The 17,966-nt window shown below is 38.9% G+C and overlaps 7 protein-coding genes across 9 annotated transcripts; 5 read left to right on the top strand and 2 right to left on the bottom strand.

The window, feature by feature from the left end:
• Positions 1 to 281: 281 nt before the first annotated feature.
• AT4G27595 (WEB family protein (DUF827)) lies at positions 282 to 5,655 on the top strand. 2 transcript variants are annotated; one of them, NM_001341863.1, is made up of 3 exons: positions 282 to 628; positions 1,212 to 1,410; positions 1,511 to 5,655. In NM_001341863.1, exons 1-3 carry the CDS (start codon positions 612 to 614, stop codon positions 4,919 to 4,921), a joined length of 3,627 nt encoding a protein of 1,208 aa, NP_001320076.1. In that variant the 5' UTR covers positions 282 to 611; the 3' UTR covers positions 4,922 to 5,655. The 2 variants fall into 2 exon arrangements, with proteins under 2 accessions (NP_001320076.1, NP_001328421.1); NM_001341864.1 differs by having other exon boundaries at positions 303 to 934; positions 1,511 to 5,614.
• Positions 5,146 to 6,651, bottom strand: AT4G27590 (Heavy metal transport/detoxification superfamily protein; the record flags this gene model as incomplete). Of its 2 annotated transcripts, NM_001160799.1 has the most annotated exons (4): positions 6,393 to 6,555; positions 5,977 to 6,296; positions 5,751 to 5,797; positions 5,146 to 5,653 (listed from the first exon to the last, which is right to left on the bottom strand). In NM_001160799.1, exons 1-4 carry the CDS (start codon positions 6,514 to 6,516, stop codon positions 5,146 to 5,148), a joined length of 999 nt encoding a protein of 332 aa, NP_001154271.1. In that variant the 5' UTR covers positions 6,517 to 6,555. The 2 variants fall into 2 exon arrangements, with proteins under 2 accessions (NP_001154271.1, NP_567779.1); NM_118895.2 differs by lacking the exons at positions 5,146 to 5,653; positions 5,751 to 5,797 and having other exon boundaries at positions 5,855 to 6,296; positions 6,393 to 6,651.
• Positions 6,652 to 7,778: 1,127 nt separating this feature from the next.
• Positions 7,779 to 11,041, top strand: AT4G27585 (SPFH/Band 7/PHB domain-containing membrane-associated protein family). The gene is made up of 9 exons (NM_118894.3): positions 7,779 to 8,062; positions 8,313 to 8,556; positions 8,677 to 8,826; positions 9,231 to 9,288; positions 9,367 to 9,459; positions 9,642 to 9,740; positions 9,963 to 10,054; positions 10,317 to 10,376; positions 10,472 to 11,041. Exons 1-9 carry the CDS (start codon positions 7,908 to 7,910, stop codon positions 10,754 to 10,756), a joined length of 1,236 nt encoding a protein of 411 aa, NP_567778.1. The 5' UTR covers positions 7,779 to 7,907; the 3' UTR covers positions 10,757 to 11,041.
• Positions 11,042 to 11,142: 101 nt separating this feature from the next.
• AT4G27580 (phosphatidylinositol transfer SFH5-like protein) lies at positions 11,143 to 12,081 on the top strand. The gene is made up of 2 exons (NM_118893.3): positions 11,143 to 11,553; positions 11,714 to 12,081. Exons 1-2 carry the CDS (start codon positions 11,434 to 11,436, stop codon positions 11,906 to 11,908), a joined length of 315 nt encoding a protein of 104 aa, NP_567777.1. The 5' UTR covers positions 11,143 to 11,433; the 3' UTR covers positions 11,909 to 12,081.
• A 594-nt stretch (positions 12,082 to 12,675) lies between these two features.
• On the top strand, positions 12,676 to 14,330 carry AT4G27570 (UDP-Glycosyltransferase superfamily protein). The gene has a single exon (NM_118892.3). The coding sequence runs from the start codon at positions 12,722 to 12,724 to the stop codon at positions 14,081 to 14,083; it is 1,362 nt and encodes a 453-aa protein (NP_194487.1). The 5' UTR covers positions 12,676 to 12,721; the 3' UTR covers positions 14,084 to 14,330.
• A 16-nt stretch (positions 14,331 to 14,346) lies between these two features.
• On the bottom strand, positions 14,347 to 15,106 carry AT4G27565 (uncharacterized protein; the record flags this gene model as incomplete). The annotated part of the gene is made up of 3 exons (NM_001341862.1): positions 14,347 to 14,442; positions 14,702 to 14,788; positions 14,921 to 15,106. The coding sequence occupies 3 exons, from the start codon at positions 15,104 to 15,106 to the stop codon at positions 14,347 to 14,349; spliced, it is 369 nt and encodes a 122-aa protein (NP_001328875.1).
• A 1,030-nt stretch (positions 15,107 to 16,136) lies between these two features.
• AT4G27560 (UDP-Glycosyltransferase superfamily protein) lies at positions 16,137 to 17,940 on the top strand. Its single transcript, NM_118891.5, has one exon. It carries the CDS (start codon positions 16,259 to 16,261, stop codon positions 17,624 to 17,626), a length of 1,368 nt encoding a protein of 455 aa, NP_194486.1. The 5' UTR covers positions 16,137 to 16,258; the 3' UTR covers positions 17,627 to 17,940.
• Positions 17,941 to 17,966: the final 26 nt, after the last annotated feature.

Here is a 17,966-nt window from a genome sequence, read left to right as displayed (position 1 = left end):
TTTCAGAATACTATAAGAGTTGTATGGTTGAATTATTGGAAAATAAATAAATGATTGAAAAGGCACATGCAGTCCACATGACCCAAAATCAAATGGATCTAAAGATTTTTAACAAAAAAAAGATTACGAGAGTTACTTGTCTATCCACATAATGAGCAACGTCCATTCATATTCATTCCCTTTGATGCAGGCAATGCAAAAACACTTTAAGCCATGGCCATTTTCGTAGTTTCACTTCCCACGTATTCTTCTACTTTTATCATTTTACTAAATATAATTGAAAAAATAAACCGGGAAAGAGAAAGAAAAAGACGAGAGAGAGAGAGAGAACGAGGGTAACCACTCTGGGAAACACCATAACCCCATTACCCAATTATTTTTTCACTTTCTTTTGTTTCTTTTTGTTTTTTTGCATTTATATATGAAAAGAATTTGTTGTGTTAAAAAAGTTGAAGACTTTGTGGAGAAGCAATCCTACCCACTGAAGAAGAAGAGAAACAGAATCGATCTGTAGAGTCTCTGTTTAGTCTCTCCCATATCAATGCCTGAATCTTAGCAGCCAACAATTCGCTTTTTCTTTTTTCTTTTGAGGACGCTCTTCTTCGGCAACAATGGCGTCCAGAACCAAGTGAGGATAATTAACCAAACTTTAGTTTTTAACTCAGAAGACAATTTGAAATCTCTGTCTTCTGTTTTCTTTGTCGGAAATGTAGTTATGTTTTGTTGGATTTTTATGTGGGTCACTTTCTCCTTCCCTTGTTTTTTCTTCTGGAATTATTCAGTCATCTGTTTTTTGTTTTGGTTGCATTAATTTTGTTACTTTTAATCTGATTTTCCCTGCTTCTGGTTCCACAAATTGGTTTAGATCTTGCAGAAGCTTCTTCTGTAGTCACTTGTAGACTTATTTGTCTTTAAAGTCTCTATCTTCCGTTTTGTGAGACTCCCAACACTTTTAACGGAATTCTCCAATAGTCCATGTACTATGTAACAATGATTTTTTGGATACAGTTGAAGTGTACCTAAATGTTTATTCATCTTAATTATTGATAATTTGATAGATCTCTAGACTGAGATGGGATCCTGTTCCTAGCTTACTTAATCATGAATCCAAAGATTCTAAGAAGAATGGAGATGATGGATGGTCTGTTTTGTTTTCTTTATTGTTAAATGGTGAGATTGTGACATTGTGGTTTATCTTTCTGATGATGTAGAACTGGTTTAATGGAGACTCCTCGTAGCAAACCGTCACCACCAACACCAAGAGTGAGTAAACCAACAGTGACTAAATCCGATGGCAATTCGCCATCTCCGGTGCAGAGCACTCGTCTTTCAATAGACCGTTCACCGCAAACTGTTAACTCCAAGCCTGTTTCTGATCGTCGGACTGCAAGAGTTCCTACTCCTCCTGAGGCAAGTAAAACCATCTCCATCCAATAACTTGATGCTTCACGTGTTTTGATTTTCAACTTTGAAAGACTATTTCTTGATCATCATTTGTATGGCATTTCAGAAATCGCAATCACGGTTAGGGAAGGGAACTGGGCTACTGGTTCAACAAACTCAAGAGGATTTAAGGAAAGCTAATGAGCAAATAGAAAGGCTCAAGAAAGATAAAGCTAAAGCTCTTGATGATCTTAAAGAATCTGAGAAACTGACTAAAGAAGCCAATGAGAAACTGAGAGAGGCATTGGCAGCTCAGCATCACGCAGAGAAGAGTTCTGAGATTGAGAAATTCAGAGCGGTTGAACTAGAACAGGCGGGAATTGAAGCAGTTCACAAAAAGGAAGTTTCTTGGAAGAAAGAAGTTGAGTCTATTAGAAGCCAGCATGCTTTGGACATCTCAGCTCTTCTCTCTACCACAGAAGAGCTTCACAGGATTAAACAAGAATTGGCTATGACTGCTGATGCTAAAAATAAGGCTCTCAGTCATGCCGAGGAAGCGACTAAGATTGCTGAAAATCAGGCTGAGAAGGCGGAGATTCTTTCTTCTGAGTTAAGCCGTTTAAAAGCATTGGTTGGTTCAGATGAACAAAAGAAAAGTAATGAAGATGATGAGGTTGTGTCTAAACTGAAGTCTGAAATTGAGATGTTGAGAGGGAAACTTGAGAAAGTTAGCATCCTCGAGAATACGCTGAAGGATCAAGAAGAGTCCATTGAACTGCTCCACGTTGATCTTCAAGCTGCAAAAATGGTTGAATCCTATGCTAATAACTTAGCAGCAGAGTGGAAGAACGAGGTTGATAAACAAGTTGAAGAATCAAAGGAGTTAAAGACATCTGCTTCAGAATCTTTAGATTTAGCTATGAAGCAGCTGGAGGAAAACAATCATGCACTTCATGAGGCAGAGTTGGGTAATGCTACGTTAAAAGAAAAGGTTGAGTCTCTGGTGACGACGATTGGAAGGCAGGAAAATGATCTTGAAGAATCTCAACACCAGGTTTGCATTTCAAAAGAAGAAACTTCTAAACTTGAGAAGCTTGTTGAGTCAATAAAATCTGACCTTGAAACCACCCAAGGGGAAAAGGTTAGAGCTTTGCTGAATGAAAAGACTGCAACATCACAGATTCAGAACCTATTAAGTGAAAAGACAGAACTTGCGACAGAGTTGGAAAACTGTAAGAAGGAAGAAGAGAAAATCAAGAAAGCTATGGAGAGTTTAACTTTGGATTTGCAAGAAGTATCTGTTGAAGCAAAGGAAGCAAAGGAGAAGCTCTTAACATGTCAAGCGGAGCTCGAACTTTGTGGAGTCCAGATTGAAAGTTTGAAGTTGGCTGAGAAAGATACAAATGAAAAGCATGGGAAAATGCTTGAAGATGCAAGAAACGAGATTGATGGCCTGAAAAGTAGTTTGGAAAACACTGAGAATGAGTTTTTTAATTCTAAGACTGAGTGGGAACAGCGAGAACTTCATTTGATGCTATGTGTGAAGAAATTGGAAGATGGAAATTTCTCTGTGCAGGAAGAACTTAGCAAAGTGAAGAATTTGCTTCATCTTAAGGAAGTTGAGGCGTGTGCCGCAAAAGAAGAAGATGCCAAAATGCAAACTAATCGTAAGGAACTTGAGGAGGAGATTAAGGATCTGCAGGAAATAGTTGAAGTAGCGAAAGCTGACAGCATGAAACTTAAAGAAAGCTTGGTGGAGAAAGAAGATGAACTAAAGAACACTGCTGCAGAAAACAGAAAACTCAGAGAAATGGAGGTTTCTTCTATTGATAAGATCGATCAGTTGTCAAAAGTGAAGGAAAGCTTGGTGGATAAAGAAACAAAACTGCAGAACATTATTCAAGAAGCGGAGGAGCTCAGAGTTAAGGAGATTGATTATCTCAAGAAGATTGAAGAGTTGTCAGCGGCGAAAGAGAGCTTGGTTGAAAAAGAAACCAAACTGTTGAGCACTGTTCAAGAAGCTGAGGAGCTTAGAAGAAGGGAGCTTGCTTGTCTGAAGAAGATTGAAGAGTTGTCAGCAGTGAACGAGAGATTGGTTGATAAAGAAACCAAATTGCAGAGCAGTATTCAAGAAGTTGAGGTGCTCAAAGAAAGGGAGGCTGAAAATATTAAGCAGATCGAGGAGTTGTCATTGTCGAATGAAAGATTAGTAGAGAAAGAAGCCAAACTGCAGACCGTTGTTCAGGAAAATGAAGAGTTAAGAGAAAAGGAGTCTGCTTATCAGAAGAAGATTGAGGAGTTATCAAAGGTAGATGAAATCTTTGCTGATAGAGAAGCCAAACTTCAGAGTTCCACACAAGAAAATGAAGAGCTTAGAGAAAGGGAGGTTGCTTATCTTAAGAAAATTGAAGAGTTAGCAAAGCTGCAAGAAAATCTTCTTGATAAAGAAAATGAGCTGCATGATATGGTTCTTGAGATTGAGGACCTTAAAGCCAAAGACTCTCTGGCCGAAAAGAAGATTGAAGAGCTATCAAATCTAAATAAAAGCTTGCTCGTGAAAGAGAGTGAGTTACAAGATGTTGTTTTCGAAAATGAGAAGCTCAAATCCAAAGAGGCTTTATCGCTTAAGACAACAGAGGAGCTGTCCGATGTTAAACAAACTTTGGCTGATAAAGAAAAGGAGCTGAAGACCGCAGTTGTTGAGAACGAGAAGCTCAAGGCCCAAGCTGCATCATCATTTCAGAAGATTGAAGAGTTGAAAAATCTTAAACAGAGTTTACTTGATAAAGAGAACGAGTTGGAGGGTGTTTTTCAGGCAAATGAGGAGCTTAAGGCCAAGGAGGCATCATCTTTGAAGAAGATTGATGAGTTGTTACATCTAGAACAGAGTTGGATTGATAAGGGAAACGAAAATCAGGAGCTTAAGGTGCGGGAAGCTTCAGCTGCAAAGAGGATAGAGGAGTTGTCAAAGATGAAAGAGAGTTTACTTGACAAAGAATTGCAGACCGTAATTCACGATAACTATGAGCTCAAGGCCAGAGAGGCTTCTGCACTTAAGAAGATCGAAGAGTTATCTAAGTTGCTAGAAGAAGCTTCTTCCACACATGAGAAAGGGGAAGAGATTACTAATACCAATCCTTTTGATAACAGTACCGGAGAACAAAAAGTACAAGAAAGTCCTTTGGAAGCTATTGATAGACATTTGAAAGATGACACAACAATTCATTGGTCAGCTCACAACGTTCAAGTAATAGGAAAAGGAGAGAAAGGTAAAGATAAAGACACCGTGGAAAGCGAAGTGTATCATTTAGAAAAGAGAGAAGCTTCTTCAGAGAGAGACACAGAGCATGACTTTGCTGAAGAAGAAGTCGACTCGAAAGCAGAAGGTAGTGAGAACTTTGATCAGTTAAGTAATGGTTTGTCTTTAGCAGAACAAACAGAAGATGTGGTCTCAAAGGACCAACAACAGAAAAAGAAGAAGCCTTTGCTTCGGAAGTTTGGAAATTTACTGAAAAAGAAGAGCAGTAGCCAGAAATAGAGGTAGATGTGATGTTTTACTACAATCTCTGTTGCAACTGAACATTCCAAATTCAATGAAAGGTCTTTGATCTAACTGACTGATTTTTATATATAACAAACAAAGAGATAGCCATTGTTAAAGCTTACAAAGCATAACATAGAAACAACCTAAAAGAAGTAATAACACCAAGAGTCCTGACATGATAGAGATAGAGAGCAACATGCAGAGAAAGAGAGTCATCGTTAAAAGACGAAGCCTTCAAGAATGTCGACACATTCCTTAAGATTTTGAATAGCCTTGCGGAGATTATGAATACAACGCTTCTTTCGCCTTGCGTTTTCTTCTTCTTCCTCGTCGATCACTTGAGTCGAATCATTCTCTTCCTCTTCCTTCTTCTTGTTCAGCGTGTTCTGCTTGGGACGAGAAGACTCCCCCACGCTCTGACGAGGACGACGTTGAGTTCTCACTTCCGTTGTTGTAGCTACCGAGTCATTGTCCGATTCTGGATTCGCTGATTCTGCAACGGCGATGGGAATTGGATGCGAGGGAACAGATCTGGTCTTGGTTGATCTTCCGCTGCGAGTTCTTATTATAGTTTTTGTGTCTGTCACCTCTGTCTCTGAAAGAGGAACTAGGGCTTTGTCCGAGAAAATAGTGGATGATCTCCTAAGTTCAGTACAGTGGACTGGAAGATAAAGCGTTATCACTTTATTTTTCTCGAAAGACTCGGTCTTTTTTTTTCTTGATAACCTCTTATGATTGTTTTAAAGACTAACCATAATTAAAATTAAAGACATTCGAATATAAACTAACTTCAGAGTTGATAAGCGTCATACAACTGAATTACATATGTGTCCCAAGAAAGATTTTACGAACAATGCGGTGACCATTGAACTACGTACCATCAATCCGTTGCGAGATGCAAACCTTATCAACTATATAGAAACTTTGGTATTTATGTATATATTAAGAGATCCAATGAAAGTTACGTACGTGATTTCTTGGAGCTTTATTAGAAACTTAGTAGAGTCATATATAGACGTGATTCAAAAGGAAAGGGATCTAGTGAAGACCTTCTTCACGGCTTTCCATGTGAATGAAGAGGTTCTAATAAGTGACATAGGAGGTCTTATACTGAATCTCGGAGGCGTTGTAGAATACGTATAAAACGCCGATGATTTATCGGTATCAAATGAAGTTTTAATAATAGTGTCTTCTTTTACGACAATGCAATCATCAACGCTCTCTGGATTATTATTCTCCTCTTCCTCTACATTCCAAAACCGAGCTTCTTTTCGCTTCTTTTTCACCATCGCTAACACATCGAGTTTGTTACAAATCCCCCACACCGTCACCTTCTGATTGTAGTAGTCTACTTTCACTGAATATATTCCTGATTATTCGTTATAAAGAAAATATAATAAGCTTATTAATTATTTATGCATAGTCGTCTATGATATCATAACCATTAAAACTATTGATTACGTACCTTTGAGATGAGAAAGAGCCCTCTTGACTTTCTTCTCGCAACCGTAAGAATACAAAGGCACCATCATTTCTACGTACTGTGCTTCCACCTTGTTGTACACCGGCACGATTTGAAGATCACCCATTATACTTTAACTATGTATTTTGGTCGAATTCCAATTTCTAACTCAAACTATGCACACTTACCTTTATATATAGTAGAGATACACGAACTTAGGTGTGTGCATATATATATTGACGACAGTGATTGGGTTTCATGCAGAAGAGATGAGGTGCATGTTGTTGAAGTCGTCATGTTATAAGCTTTTTAGGATCTAGTGACTTGGATTTAGTGTAAAGTGTGTCACCACTATTCTCTTTGTTAGATATAGTTCACAAAATATAACCTTCTTTAGACTTTGGATCCCATGTTACATGTTCATCTTTTACTTTATCCCACCAAAAGAAAACTTGGATTGAATCTTTTGAAATCTAAGCAAAAGATAGAAATTATTTTCTTAGAAAAGATTAGACAAAAGAAAGAGAAGACACTTTTGAAAGGTGAAATGCGCTTCGTCATTACGAAGCTTTTAATTGTTGCCATTTTATTTCTTGACGTCGGTATATCTAAAAGGGAACGGCGCCGGATCTTTGATGACTCACACACAGTTCTTCACCATGTGAAACCCATTAGACTTGTTTTTTCCATGCATTCTGAATTTTAAACCGCTTTTTTCCATTATAGTAAAGTTTAACACCCCTTCATGGCTTTTGTAATGTCTAAATTTTTCAATATCCAAAACGTCGTATAATAATGAATTAATGACTATCTACAACTATCAAAATTTCATGATATAAGTTTATTTTCTTGAAATAAAATATGTATTTTATTCCTTACAATATAAATATTCATTATAATTCACTCACATCATTACATGATTTTTAGAAACTAAAAGAAACCATTACCCAAATTTTTTATATTGGCTCCGATTGGTGACCAAAGAAATGAACAATAGGAATTTTGGGGAGGAACAATTTTGTTCTATCATTCTTTTTTTTTGAGGAATGATGAGGAAAAATGTAGGATCCACCTGTCTGAAAATGGATCAAAAATTCCTTGCAAATGGTAAAAAATACCGAGGAACAAAAAGGAACACGACTTTCCTATTCATTGTTTTCCTCAAAAGTGGTTACCAATCGGAGCCATTATTTTCTTGCAATTTCTCGATTCACAATGAATTTTGGATTCAACTAAAAAAAACTCTTTAAAATAACAACCAAAACAATGAATAATAAATTAATAACAGATGGATATTTCAGGCGTCTGAATGGGCTAGAGATAAGCCCAATAATAACAGCAGGTACCAAACTATCCACTAAAGCCCAATAAAATATTTGCCTCCTCTCCACGCATATTGCGTGAAATCTTCGTGATCCGGCGAAGAAACAGTACCTGAATATTGACTACGCATTATAAGAGGTTTTGTTTTGGGGTTTTTCCTTCTTCACATATCATTTTTCTGATTCTCCCACGAAGATGAACCACCTCGTTCGTAAAAGCTCCGTCGGTTACTCCGCCTTGAGGTCCGTTTCGTACCTCCGTCAATCTGCCGTTACCTCTCCACCTCCGATTTTCTCCGCCGCCGCTTCAACCGTTCGCCAGTTCACTTCCGCCGGCTATCCTTCCAACAGGTTTTTCACCTTACGATTTCGTTTTTGAAGCATTTGGTTTTAGATTAGAGTAGAGAACCTTAGGATTGATTTATGGATGTTCGTTGTAGTTTTCAATTGACGATTTGGTTTTAGATTAGAGTAGAGTAGAGAACCTTAGGATTGATTTTTGAATCATTTATGTTTCTCACCTTACGATTTCGTTTTTGAAGCATTTGGTTTTAGATTAGAGTAGAGAACCTTAGGATTGATTTATGGATGTTCGTTGTAGTTTTCAATTGACGCCGCCGACGAATTGGGGAATCCGGATAGTTCCGGAGAGGAAGGCGTTTGTGATTGAGCGATTCGGTAAATACGCTACGACGTTGCCGTCGGGGATTCATTTCCTCATTCCGTTCGTGGATCGTATTGCTTATGTTCATTCTCTCAAGGAAGAAGCTATCCCGATTCCGAATCAGACTGCGATTACTAAAGACAACGTTAGTATCCACATCGATGGTGTTCTCTACGTTAAGGTCATCTTCTTTTCTTTCACCAATCCATTTTCCTCTTGTTTTTTTTTTTTTGTTTTGAGTTCTTACTTTTGTGATTCTTTACTGATTTCTTCTTGTTGATCTGGGAATTTTTTTTTGCAGATTGTGGATCCTAAGTTAGCTTCTTATGGCGTTGAGAGTCCTATCTATGCTGTTGTACAGCTGGCTCAGACCACAATGCGTAGTGAGCTTGGTAAGATCACTCTTGATAAGACCTTTGAGGAACGAGACACTCTCAACGAGAAGATAGTGGTTTGTTCTCCAGCCTTCTTTATCTCTGTTTTGAAGTGTTAGGACTCACCGTACTTAAGCTCCTGTGCATTTCAAAGAATTTAGAATCCGCTAAGTTGATCAATTTCAAAGTCAAGTCACGTTAGCTTGAATATTGCTGTTGGTGTTACTCCCTACTGAGCATTGCGGCTTGAGCTGTTTAGTTGGAAAAATTAGTCACATCTGGCAGTGTGTTTGTATACCACAAGTTGGGTATATGGAATTTAGATTCAGCTGGGGGATTTAGTCATGTTGTATTTGTTGGATATCCGAACTTATTTGCGTCTCTTTTTCAAATCATAAGGAGACATGATGGTTAGAGGAAGTATATCCATTGAAGAAGAAAATATATGATGGATTTTTGAGATGTATATATATTCTTGCAGGAAGCCATCAATGTTGCTGCAAAAGACTGGGGTCTTCAGTGCCTTCGTTATGAGATAAGTAAGTTGTTCGTGTTTTTTCTTTTCCGGTGATAGTTACATATCTGTTTTTTCCTATTTCTAATTCATGTTTTTCCAGGGGATATTATGCCCCCTCATGGAGTGCGAGCTGCTATGGAAATGCAAGCTGAAGCTGAGCGTAAAAAGAGAGCCCAGATTCTTGAGTCTGAAGGTAACCTTGACTGACTTGTCTTTGAGAACTCATCTTCGAGACTGAGCAGTGCTTGCTACGGCTCATAATGTTATTCTTGGCTAAAATCTATCTGTTATTCCTTTTGAGTTTCGTTTTTTGCATTTGGAAAAGAAGAGGCCTGCTTAGCATGTTTCTAATCATTGCTTTACTAAATTTGACAGGAGAAAGGCAATCCCATATCAACATTGCTGATGGTAAGAAAAGTTCTGTAATCTTGGCATCTGAAGCAGCAAAGATGGACCAGGTGAATCGAGCACAAGGTTAGTGAGCCATTAAGATCGAGAACACATCAGAGTTGCATGTTATGTCCATTGTTAGTTAGTTTCACTAGAAGAAAAAGTTAGTTTTCATTTGCTTATTTTTCCACTGTACACTGATGAATGCTTGGTGCATGAGGAACTATTTTCGTTACTGCTAATGCACAATATGGTTGCTATCTCCCACTGGTTTTTTCTTATATTATCCTTGATGATGTTCTACAGGTGAGGCAGAAGCAATACTAGCTAGAGCACAAGCAACTGCGAAAGGCCTGGTCTTGTTATCTCAGTCCCTCAAGGAAACTGGGGGAGTAGAGGTGAGTAATTGAGATCAAGCAGAATATTGGTATTCATAGTTTTGATTTAACTAACTAGCTTTGATTAATTAATTCTTCATAGTATTTACACAAATTGCTAAATGTGTACGTCTTTATTCTCTTTGGATAAAGGGTTCTGTGTCTTCTTGAACTTTCCAACTTTTGGAATTTTAAGTCATATCACTATTATTGCTGTGTTTAGGTTTCTTAACTTTTTCTGTCCAAAATATGATCTCATACGGTGTCACTGTAAAATTTGCAGGCGGCGAGTTTGAGAGTTGCAGAGCAATACATTACAGCCTTCGGTAACATTGCCAAGGAGGTAAAAACAAATCAATTACTGTAATCTCTTCCAGTCTCTTGGCATAGCTCGGGCTTATGTAATGTTCATGTTTTTTGTTTTTTTTTGGGGTTTAGGGTACGATAATGTTGCTTCCAAGTGGTGCTTCAAATCCTGCTAGCATGATTGCTCAAGCTTTAACAATGTACAAAAGCCTTGTCATCAATGGTCCAAGCAAAGATCACCAAGAAACACAAGCACTTGATGAAACAGATTTGGAAGAGTTGGAAGACATGGGTGAGAAACATATATCAGAAGGCTCTAATAACCGATCAGGCTCAATATCATTTGACACAGAGAAACCAGGTCACACCGGTGAACCACGATTTTCTCTTCAGAACCGCAACAAGGATCCGCAGTAGGCAGCCGAACCGGGGATGAGATAAATTCTTTGGGCTTGAGAAAACTGGAAACCATTTTTCATCTTTCAAATATGAGGCAGTAACCATCTTTTCCGTTTGAATAGCTAGAATATCATCACTTTGCATATAGAAACGAATCTGAACATCTGTTCTCCGATAAGAATTTTCCTACTGGATTTGTTATGAACATGGTCCTTGTGTTCTTATTCACCTTTATTCCCATTGCATTGCTTATTACCTGTACCCGTTATTATTCGGTTCGGTTGCAGAGTATTGCAATCTAACCAGGAGGAGCTTGTGAATCCATGAGATGTCAGAATTTGCCAGCAGAAAAGAAGCCATTGCCCCCTAAACAGGATATAGAAGAATGGTGGAGATAAAAGTTGTCCTCCGGATAAATAGGTCCTCACAGAGAATCAAAGGTGTAATGACTTGTGATTCTGAAATTAACCAAAACTTTACCTGAAATAGCTTTAGTCCATACGATTCCTGTATGAATCTGTTCACAGCCCTCTCCTCCATTTGCTCAGCCTCCGGTTATAAAATTAAAGAGTTTTGGCCTCTTCAAAGTCAGCTTTGTCTAGAGGAGTTCTCCTTTTCTTTCTTTCTTTTTTTGCTCCACAGCTCTTCCCATTGTAAGTTTTGTTTTCCAAACTAATCCTTTCAATCCAAAAACCATGGGAGCCTGTGCGAGCAAACCTAAGGAATCTGACATCGTCGAAGGCTCTGTCTCGACCGAAAATGCTGTTGTTGAGTCCAAGAATGCCGCGACCGAGACAGATGCCACATTAACTCAGGTGAGTCCAATATATTCTTTCTAAATAATTTAGTAGATGATCTTAAAGATTCTTGAATTGAATAACATGAAATTTACCAATTAAACAGAATTTACTACAAATTCTTGATTGAACAAACTCATATTAAGTTAAAACTATTGTTGCTGATTGTTGATTAAAGGAGAAGAAGGAAGAGTCCATTGAAGAGACAAAGAAGGAAGGTGAGACAAAAGAGGACTCCTCTGAGGCAACCAAGGCTGAGCCAACTCCAGAAGCTGTGAAGGCAGAAGAAAAAACATCTTCTGAGACTGAGCCACCAGCACAAGAGACCACACCTGCTGCTAAAACCGATGAGGCCCCTCTCGTGATCCTTTGATTTTCATTTCATCAAATCTCAAAATCATGAGTATGTGCAAGTGCAAGTGTTTCTCACATTGTTATTCGTATGTTCATCTCTGTTCTATTGTCAATATGTACAATACCCATGTACATTCTGTTGTGCCCGCCTCTAGTAAATTATGATTAACGAAAAATTACAATTCTTTTTTATATAGCTTATGATGTGTAAATATCAACACTAAAACTGGGACATTCAGTTGGCACCAAGTAGATCGATATCTAGACTAGAGGTTCCTCCTCTATGTCCCACGGTTGCAGAGGATAAAATGAAGAATGAGTACATGGCCTACAAAATCTTGGTTCTTTTTGCATGTCGATTCCAACTACCACGCATTTATAGCAAGGATATTAAATTTCCGGTACGGTTTTAGTTGGATTTCGGAGAAGGCAATGTACACTTTTACCGAACACCCCAAGTTTTATTGGTCGTAAACAAATACTACAGGCCACCATGGATACATCTAGTGCGCATCTATATCGAGGCTCAATTAAAATTTTAACGGACCCCAATCAGACGTGTCTACGCAAGGCTCAATCGACCAGTAATACAACTATAAATAAGCAATCAAAGCAGCAAATGGGAAAACCAGCGTTATGTTTTGGTATGAGAATCATGTCAGCAACAACCAAACGGTGTATATATTAATAACTATCGAGAGAACACAACCAGAGTTAGGTAGGCCTTGTTAGATTTTCACACCAAACCCTGGCACTATATATAGACCCATCTAGTATCCAAAGCATAATAGAGATACAAAGAAACAAGAAAACGAAAAGAAAATATACAGAAATGGGTGGTTTGAAGTTTCATGTACTTATGTATCCATGGTTCGCAACAGGCCATATGACCCCGTTCCTTTTTCTTGCCAACAAATTGGCTGAGAAAGGTCATACGGTCACTTTCTTGCTTCCCAAGAAATCTCTGAAACAGTTGGAACATTTCAATCTGTTTCCACACAACATTGTCTTTCGCTCTGTCACCGTCCCTCATGTGGATGGTCTCCCCGTTGGCACAGAGACAGCCTCTGAGATCCCTGTGACATCAACTGATCTCTTGATGTCTGCTATGGATCTCACACGTGATCAAGTTGAAGCTGTGGTCCGAGCCGTTGAACCGGACCTGATCTTCTTTGACTTTGCTCATTGGATTCCAGAAGTAGCTAGGGACTTCGGCCTTAAGACTGTAAAGTACGTCGTGGTGTCTGCATCGACTATAGCTAGTATGCTTGTCCCAGGTGGTGAGTTAGGTGTTCCTCCACCGGGATATCCATCATCAAAGGTGCTGCTTCGTAAACAAGATGCTTACACTATGAAGAAACTGGAGCCTACAAATACAATCGATGTCGGACCAAACCTCTTGGAACGAGTCACTACAAGTCTTATGAACTCTGATGTCATTGCGATAAGGACAGCCAGAGAAATCGAAGGAAACTTTTGCGACTATATAGAAAAACATTGCAGGAAAAAGGTTCTCTTGACAGGTCCGGTGTTCCCTGAGCCAGACAAGACTAGAGAGCTAGAGGAACGATGGGTTAAGTGGCTAAGTGGGTATGAACCAGACTCAGTGGTGTTTTGTGCACTGGGCTCACAAGTCATTTTAGAGAAAGATCAATTCCAAGAACTCTGCTTAGGAATGGAGCTAACAGGTTCACCGTTTCTTGTAGCGGTTAAGCCCCCTAGAGGCTCATCAACGATTCAAGAAGCACTTCCTGAAGGATTCGAAGAGCGGGTTAAAGGAAGAGGCCTTGTTTGGGGAGGATGGGTTCAACAACCATTGATATTGTCTCATCCATCAGTCGGGTGCTTTGTGAGCCATTGTGGGTTTGGATCAATGTGGGAGTCTTTGCTGAGTGATTGTCAGATAGTCTTAGTACCACAGTTGGGTGATCAAGTCCTGAACACAAGATTGCTGAGTGACGAACTCAAGGTTTCGGTTGAAGTGGCAAGAGAGGAAACAGGATGGTTCTCGAAAGAGAGCTTGTGCGATGCTGTCAATAGTGTGATGAAAAGGGACAGCGAGCTCGGGAACCTGGTGAGGAAGAATCACACCAAGTGGAGGGAGACAGTAGCTAGTCCTGGACTAATGACTGGTTATGTCGATGCTTTCGTAGAGTCATTGCAGGATCTTGTCTCTGGGACCACCCATGACTGAAAGATAGGAACACTATGACGTTTCTAAGTAGAAGGGGGTGATTAATAAGGTTGATATAAACCAAACTATCTTGAAGTGCTTATGTTTCCAAGTGTGTTTTTTCTTGTTTGTATGGTTCATTTATTGTTTGATGTTTCTAAGTTGCAGTGAGTGATCATTTAATGTTTTCTTTTTTAATAAACAAACTATGTAGAAGTACCTCTGTTTTCTAGTTGGCTTTTAGACTGATGTGTTTCTTGGTTGTCACAAGATTGCTTTATGAGTTAGCTTCTAACACAAGAAAGATTCTTGAGGAAAAAGTTTATAAATCCATTAGGGAATAGAGGGAAGATAGTGACAAAAAGATACAAAGAAACAAACTGAAATAGAAAAGAAAGAAAAACGATGCAAATGAGTTTATCAGAGTGCCAAAATTGCAATCAGAATCTTCAATAGTACCACTTTAGTCAAACATCTCTTGTTACAGAGAGAATCATACAAGTTGTGAGTGCAAAGCTTGTGGATGAGTTACACAACGTCATCAGATGAGTCAATGAAACAGTGAGACTTTGTGTGAGTTTGTCCAATAGCTACGGAGAAGTAATTCTCTCCCTTGAATTCAACGATGGTCTATGATACCTTCTTGGGGGAGTCACTACCTGAAGAAGGAGGCGACTTAGTTTTCTTGATCAACTCGGGCTCGAAAAAGTTGTAAACGTCTTCGTCCTGAGACATATATATCACAACTATGCCAATTAGATATATAGAGGTTCCTCTATGCACCAAAAATATTTCTCTTGCTAATTGTGTCCCACTGTTGCAGAGGTTAAAATGAAGAATGTACTAGTAAATATTTACCTTTTGCATTCGGTTCCAGCTACTTAACTCACTGATTGCAGTAATATCCAAATTTTGGTGCAACTCCTTCATCCCTCCAAATGGTTGCATAAAAGCCACTATGAATTCATTACGTAGTGCTTTCCTATGTAAAGAATGCTCCATTTGGTTAGCTTGGTATCTCATGAGGTTCTTAGATGGCAGCATAAATAATTGCTGTAGCGTCGACACTAAAACATATATATTCTCATAACTAGCCAATATACTTTTGAGGCTATGGGAAATCGCTTACCCATGGATAAGGCTATATGTGGGAAATAGGAGAAATTGTTGGTTCTAGTCCAACAATTAAAACCTGAGACACACTACTTGGAAATAAAGAGGCCTGTGAGATTAGGCATCTCACTACACATTACTCTAGTAGATCTTTTGGGAAATGGAAACTGGTTGGATATCAGAGATGAAGTTTGTGACAAAAGAACTTGGTACGCCACAAATCATTCTCGGTACGGCCACTTGTTCAATCGATTAGTACTTGTTTTACGAGTCAATTTCTGCTTCTTACAAATTACTGTGTTAATGGGCTACTTAGCAATTGAGACTAAAGGCTTTGTAAACATTATTTTCATGTGGTATAATAGAACGGAATCTTATTAAATATTGGTAGGTGACCAATTGCTGTAACTCGCAGCATAAATGAACAATGCCTTAATTTATTTATTTTTTGTTAAATTCAAGTTAGATTTCGTTTTATTTTTAAAGGAAAGAAAAGGATGAAACTTTACAAAAAGGTGATTTCGGTCTATCGTCTTTTTTATGATGACGGGTAGATATTTGTGAAGAGAGAGTAGTAAAAGATGACAGTTGTTTTTACTTTTTAGTTGGATTTTGTCAAAGATAAATGAATGCCGACCATCTAAATCAATGGTAACGGACCAATCGACGTGTCCACGCAAGGACAACCAAGAATTTTGATTTAACGCTGGACTGGGTCATAACAAAAATACATGTCACCATCGTATTAAAGTGAAAGGTGACGAGTAATAAATCTTTTTTTTTTGGGGAAAGGACGAGTAACAATCAAGAACGTAAAAGCAATGAAAAAAAAGAAGTAATCAAGTAGTAAAATGACCTTAATCTTAATGGTCCTCCAAGTTACACATGCACTTACCAAAGTACTTAAACAAATAGTAAATAACTTTTGAGACAGCACCGACGAAGTGACATTGGCCGACTAATATACTCACGTGTTAGATATTTTCATACCAACCGCGGCATCATATAGATTTTAGACCTTTTAGTCTCCAAAGCATAATAGAGATACAAAGAAACAAGAAAACGAAAGGAAAAAATACAGAAATGGGTGGTTTGAAGTTTCATGTACTTATGTATCCATGGTTCGCAACAGGCCATATGACCCCGTTCCTTTTTCTTGCCAACAAATTGGCTGAGAAAGGTCATACGGTCACTTTTTTGATTCCCAAGAAAGCTCTGAAACAGTTGGAAAATCTCAATCTGTTTCCACACAACATTGTCTTTCGCTCTGTCACCGTCCCTCATGTGGATGGTCTCCCCGTTGGCACAGAGACAGTCTCTGAGATCCCCGTGACATCAGCTGATCTCTTGATGTCTGCTATGGATCTCACACGTGATCAAGTTGAAGGTGTGGTCCGAGCCGTGGAACCGGACCTGATCTTCTTTGACTTCGCTCATTGGATTCCAGAGGTAGCTAGAGACTTTGGCCTTAAGACTGTAAAGTACGTCGTGGTATCTGCATCGACTATAGCTAGTATGCTTGTTCCAGGTGGTGAGTTAGGTGTTCCTCCGCCGGGATATCCTTCATCGAAGGTGCTGCTTCGTAAACAAGATGCTTACACCATGAAGAATCTGGAGTCTACAAATACAATCAATGTCGGACCAAACTTATTGGAAAGAGTCACTACAAGTCTTATGAACTCTGATGTCATTGCGATAAGGACAGCCAGAGAAATCGAAGGAAACTTTTGCGACTATATCGAAAAACATTGCAGGAAAAAGGTTCTCTTGACAGGTCCGGTGTTCCCTGAGCCAGACAAGACTAGAGAGCTAGAGGAACGATGGGTTAAGTGGCTAAGTGGGTATGAACCAGACTCAGTGGTGTTTTGTGCGTTGGGCTCACAAGTCATTTTAGAGAAAGATCAATTCCAAGAACTCTGCTTAGGAATGGAGCTAACAGGTTCACCGTTTCTTGTAGCGGTTAAGCCACCTAGAGGCTCATCAACGATTCAAGAAGCACTTCCTGAAGGATTCGAGGAGAGGGTTAAAGGAAGAGGAGTTGTTTGGGGAGAATGGGTTCAACAACCATTGCTATTGTCTCATCCATCAGTCGGGTGCTTTGTGAGCCATTGTGGGTTTGGATCAATGTGGGAGTCTTTGCTGAGTGATTGTCAGATAGTCTTGGTACCACAGTTGGGTGATCAGGTCCTCAACACAAGATTGCTGAGTGACGAACTCAAGGTTTCGGTTGAAGTGGCAAGAGAGGAAACAGGATGGTTCTCGAAAGAGAGCTTGTTCGATGCTATCAATAGTGTGATGAAAAGGGACAGTGAGATCGGGAATCTGGTGAAGAAGAATCACACCAAGTGGAGGGAGACACTAACTAGTCCTGGACTTGTGACCGGTTATGTCGATAATTTCATAGAGTCATTGCAGGATCTTGTCTCTGGGACCAACCATGTTTCGAAGTAGAAGGGAGTGATCAATAAGGTTGGTACAAACCAAACTATATATCTTGAAGTGCTTCTGTTTCCAAGTGTGTTTTTGTTTGTTTGTATCATGTTTCTAAGTAGCAGTAGGGGATTTATAAGGTTTTATAAACCAAACCTTACTTGAAGTACCTCTGTTTTCCCTAGTTGGCTTTATAATAATGTGTTTCGTAGTTGTAAGGGCAAGACAATAAAATCTCTTAAGAAAATAGTTTCTAATCCATTAAAGAACAAAGGGAAGAAAGAGACAAAGAAACAAACTGAAAACAGAAACAAACAGAACGATGCAAATGAGTTTTGCACAATTAAAATATTCAATAGTA

The sequence above is a fragment of the Arabidopsis thaliana genome, chromosome 4 (assembly GCF_000001735.4).
Source record: "Arabidopsis thaliana chromosome 4, partial sequence".
Taxonomy (NCBI): Eukaryota; Viridiplantae; Streptophyta; class Magnoliopsida; order Brassicales; family Brassicaceae; genus Arabidopsis; species Arabidopsis thaliana.
The sequence above is the reverse complement of the archived record's forward strand: the minus strand, read 5'-3'. Positions and strand labels throughout refer to the sequence as shown.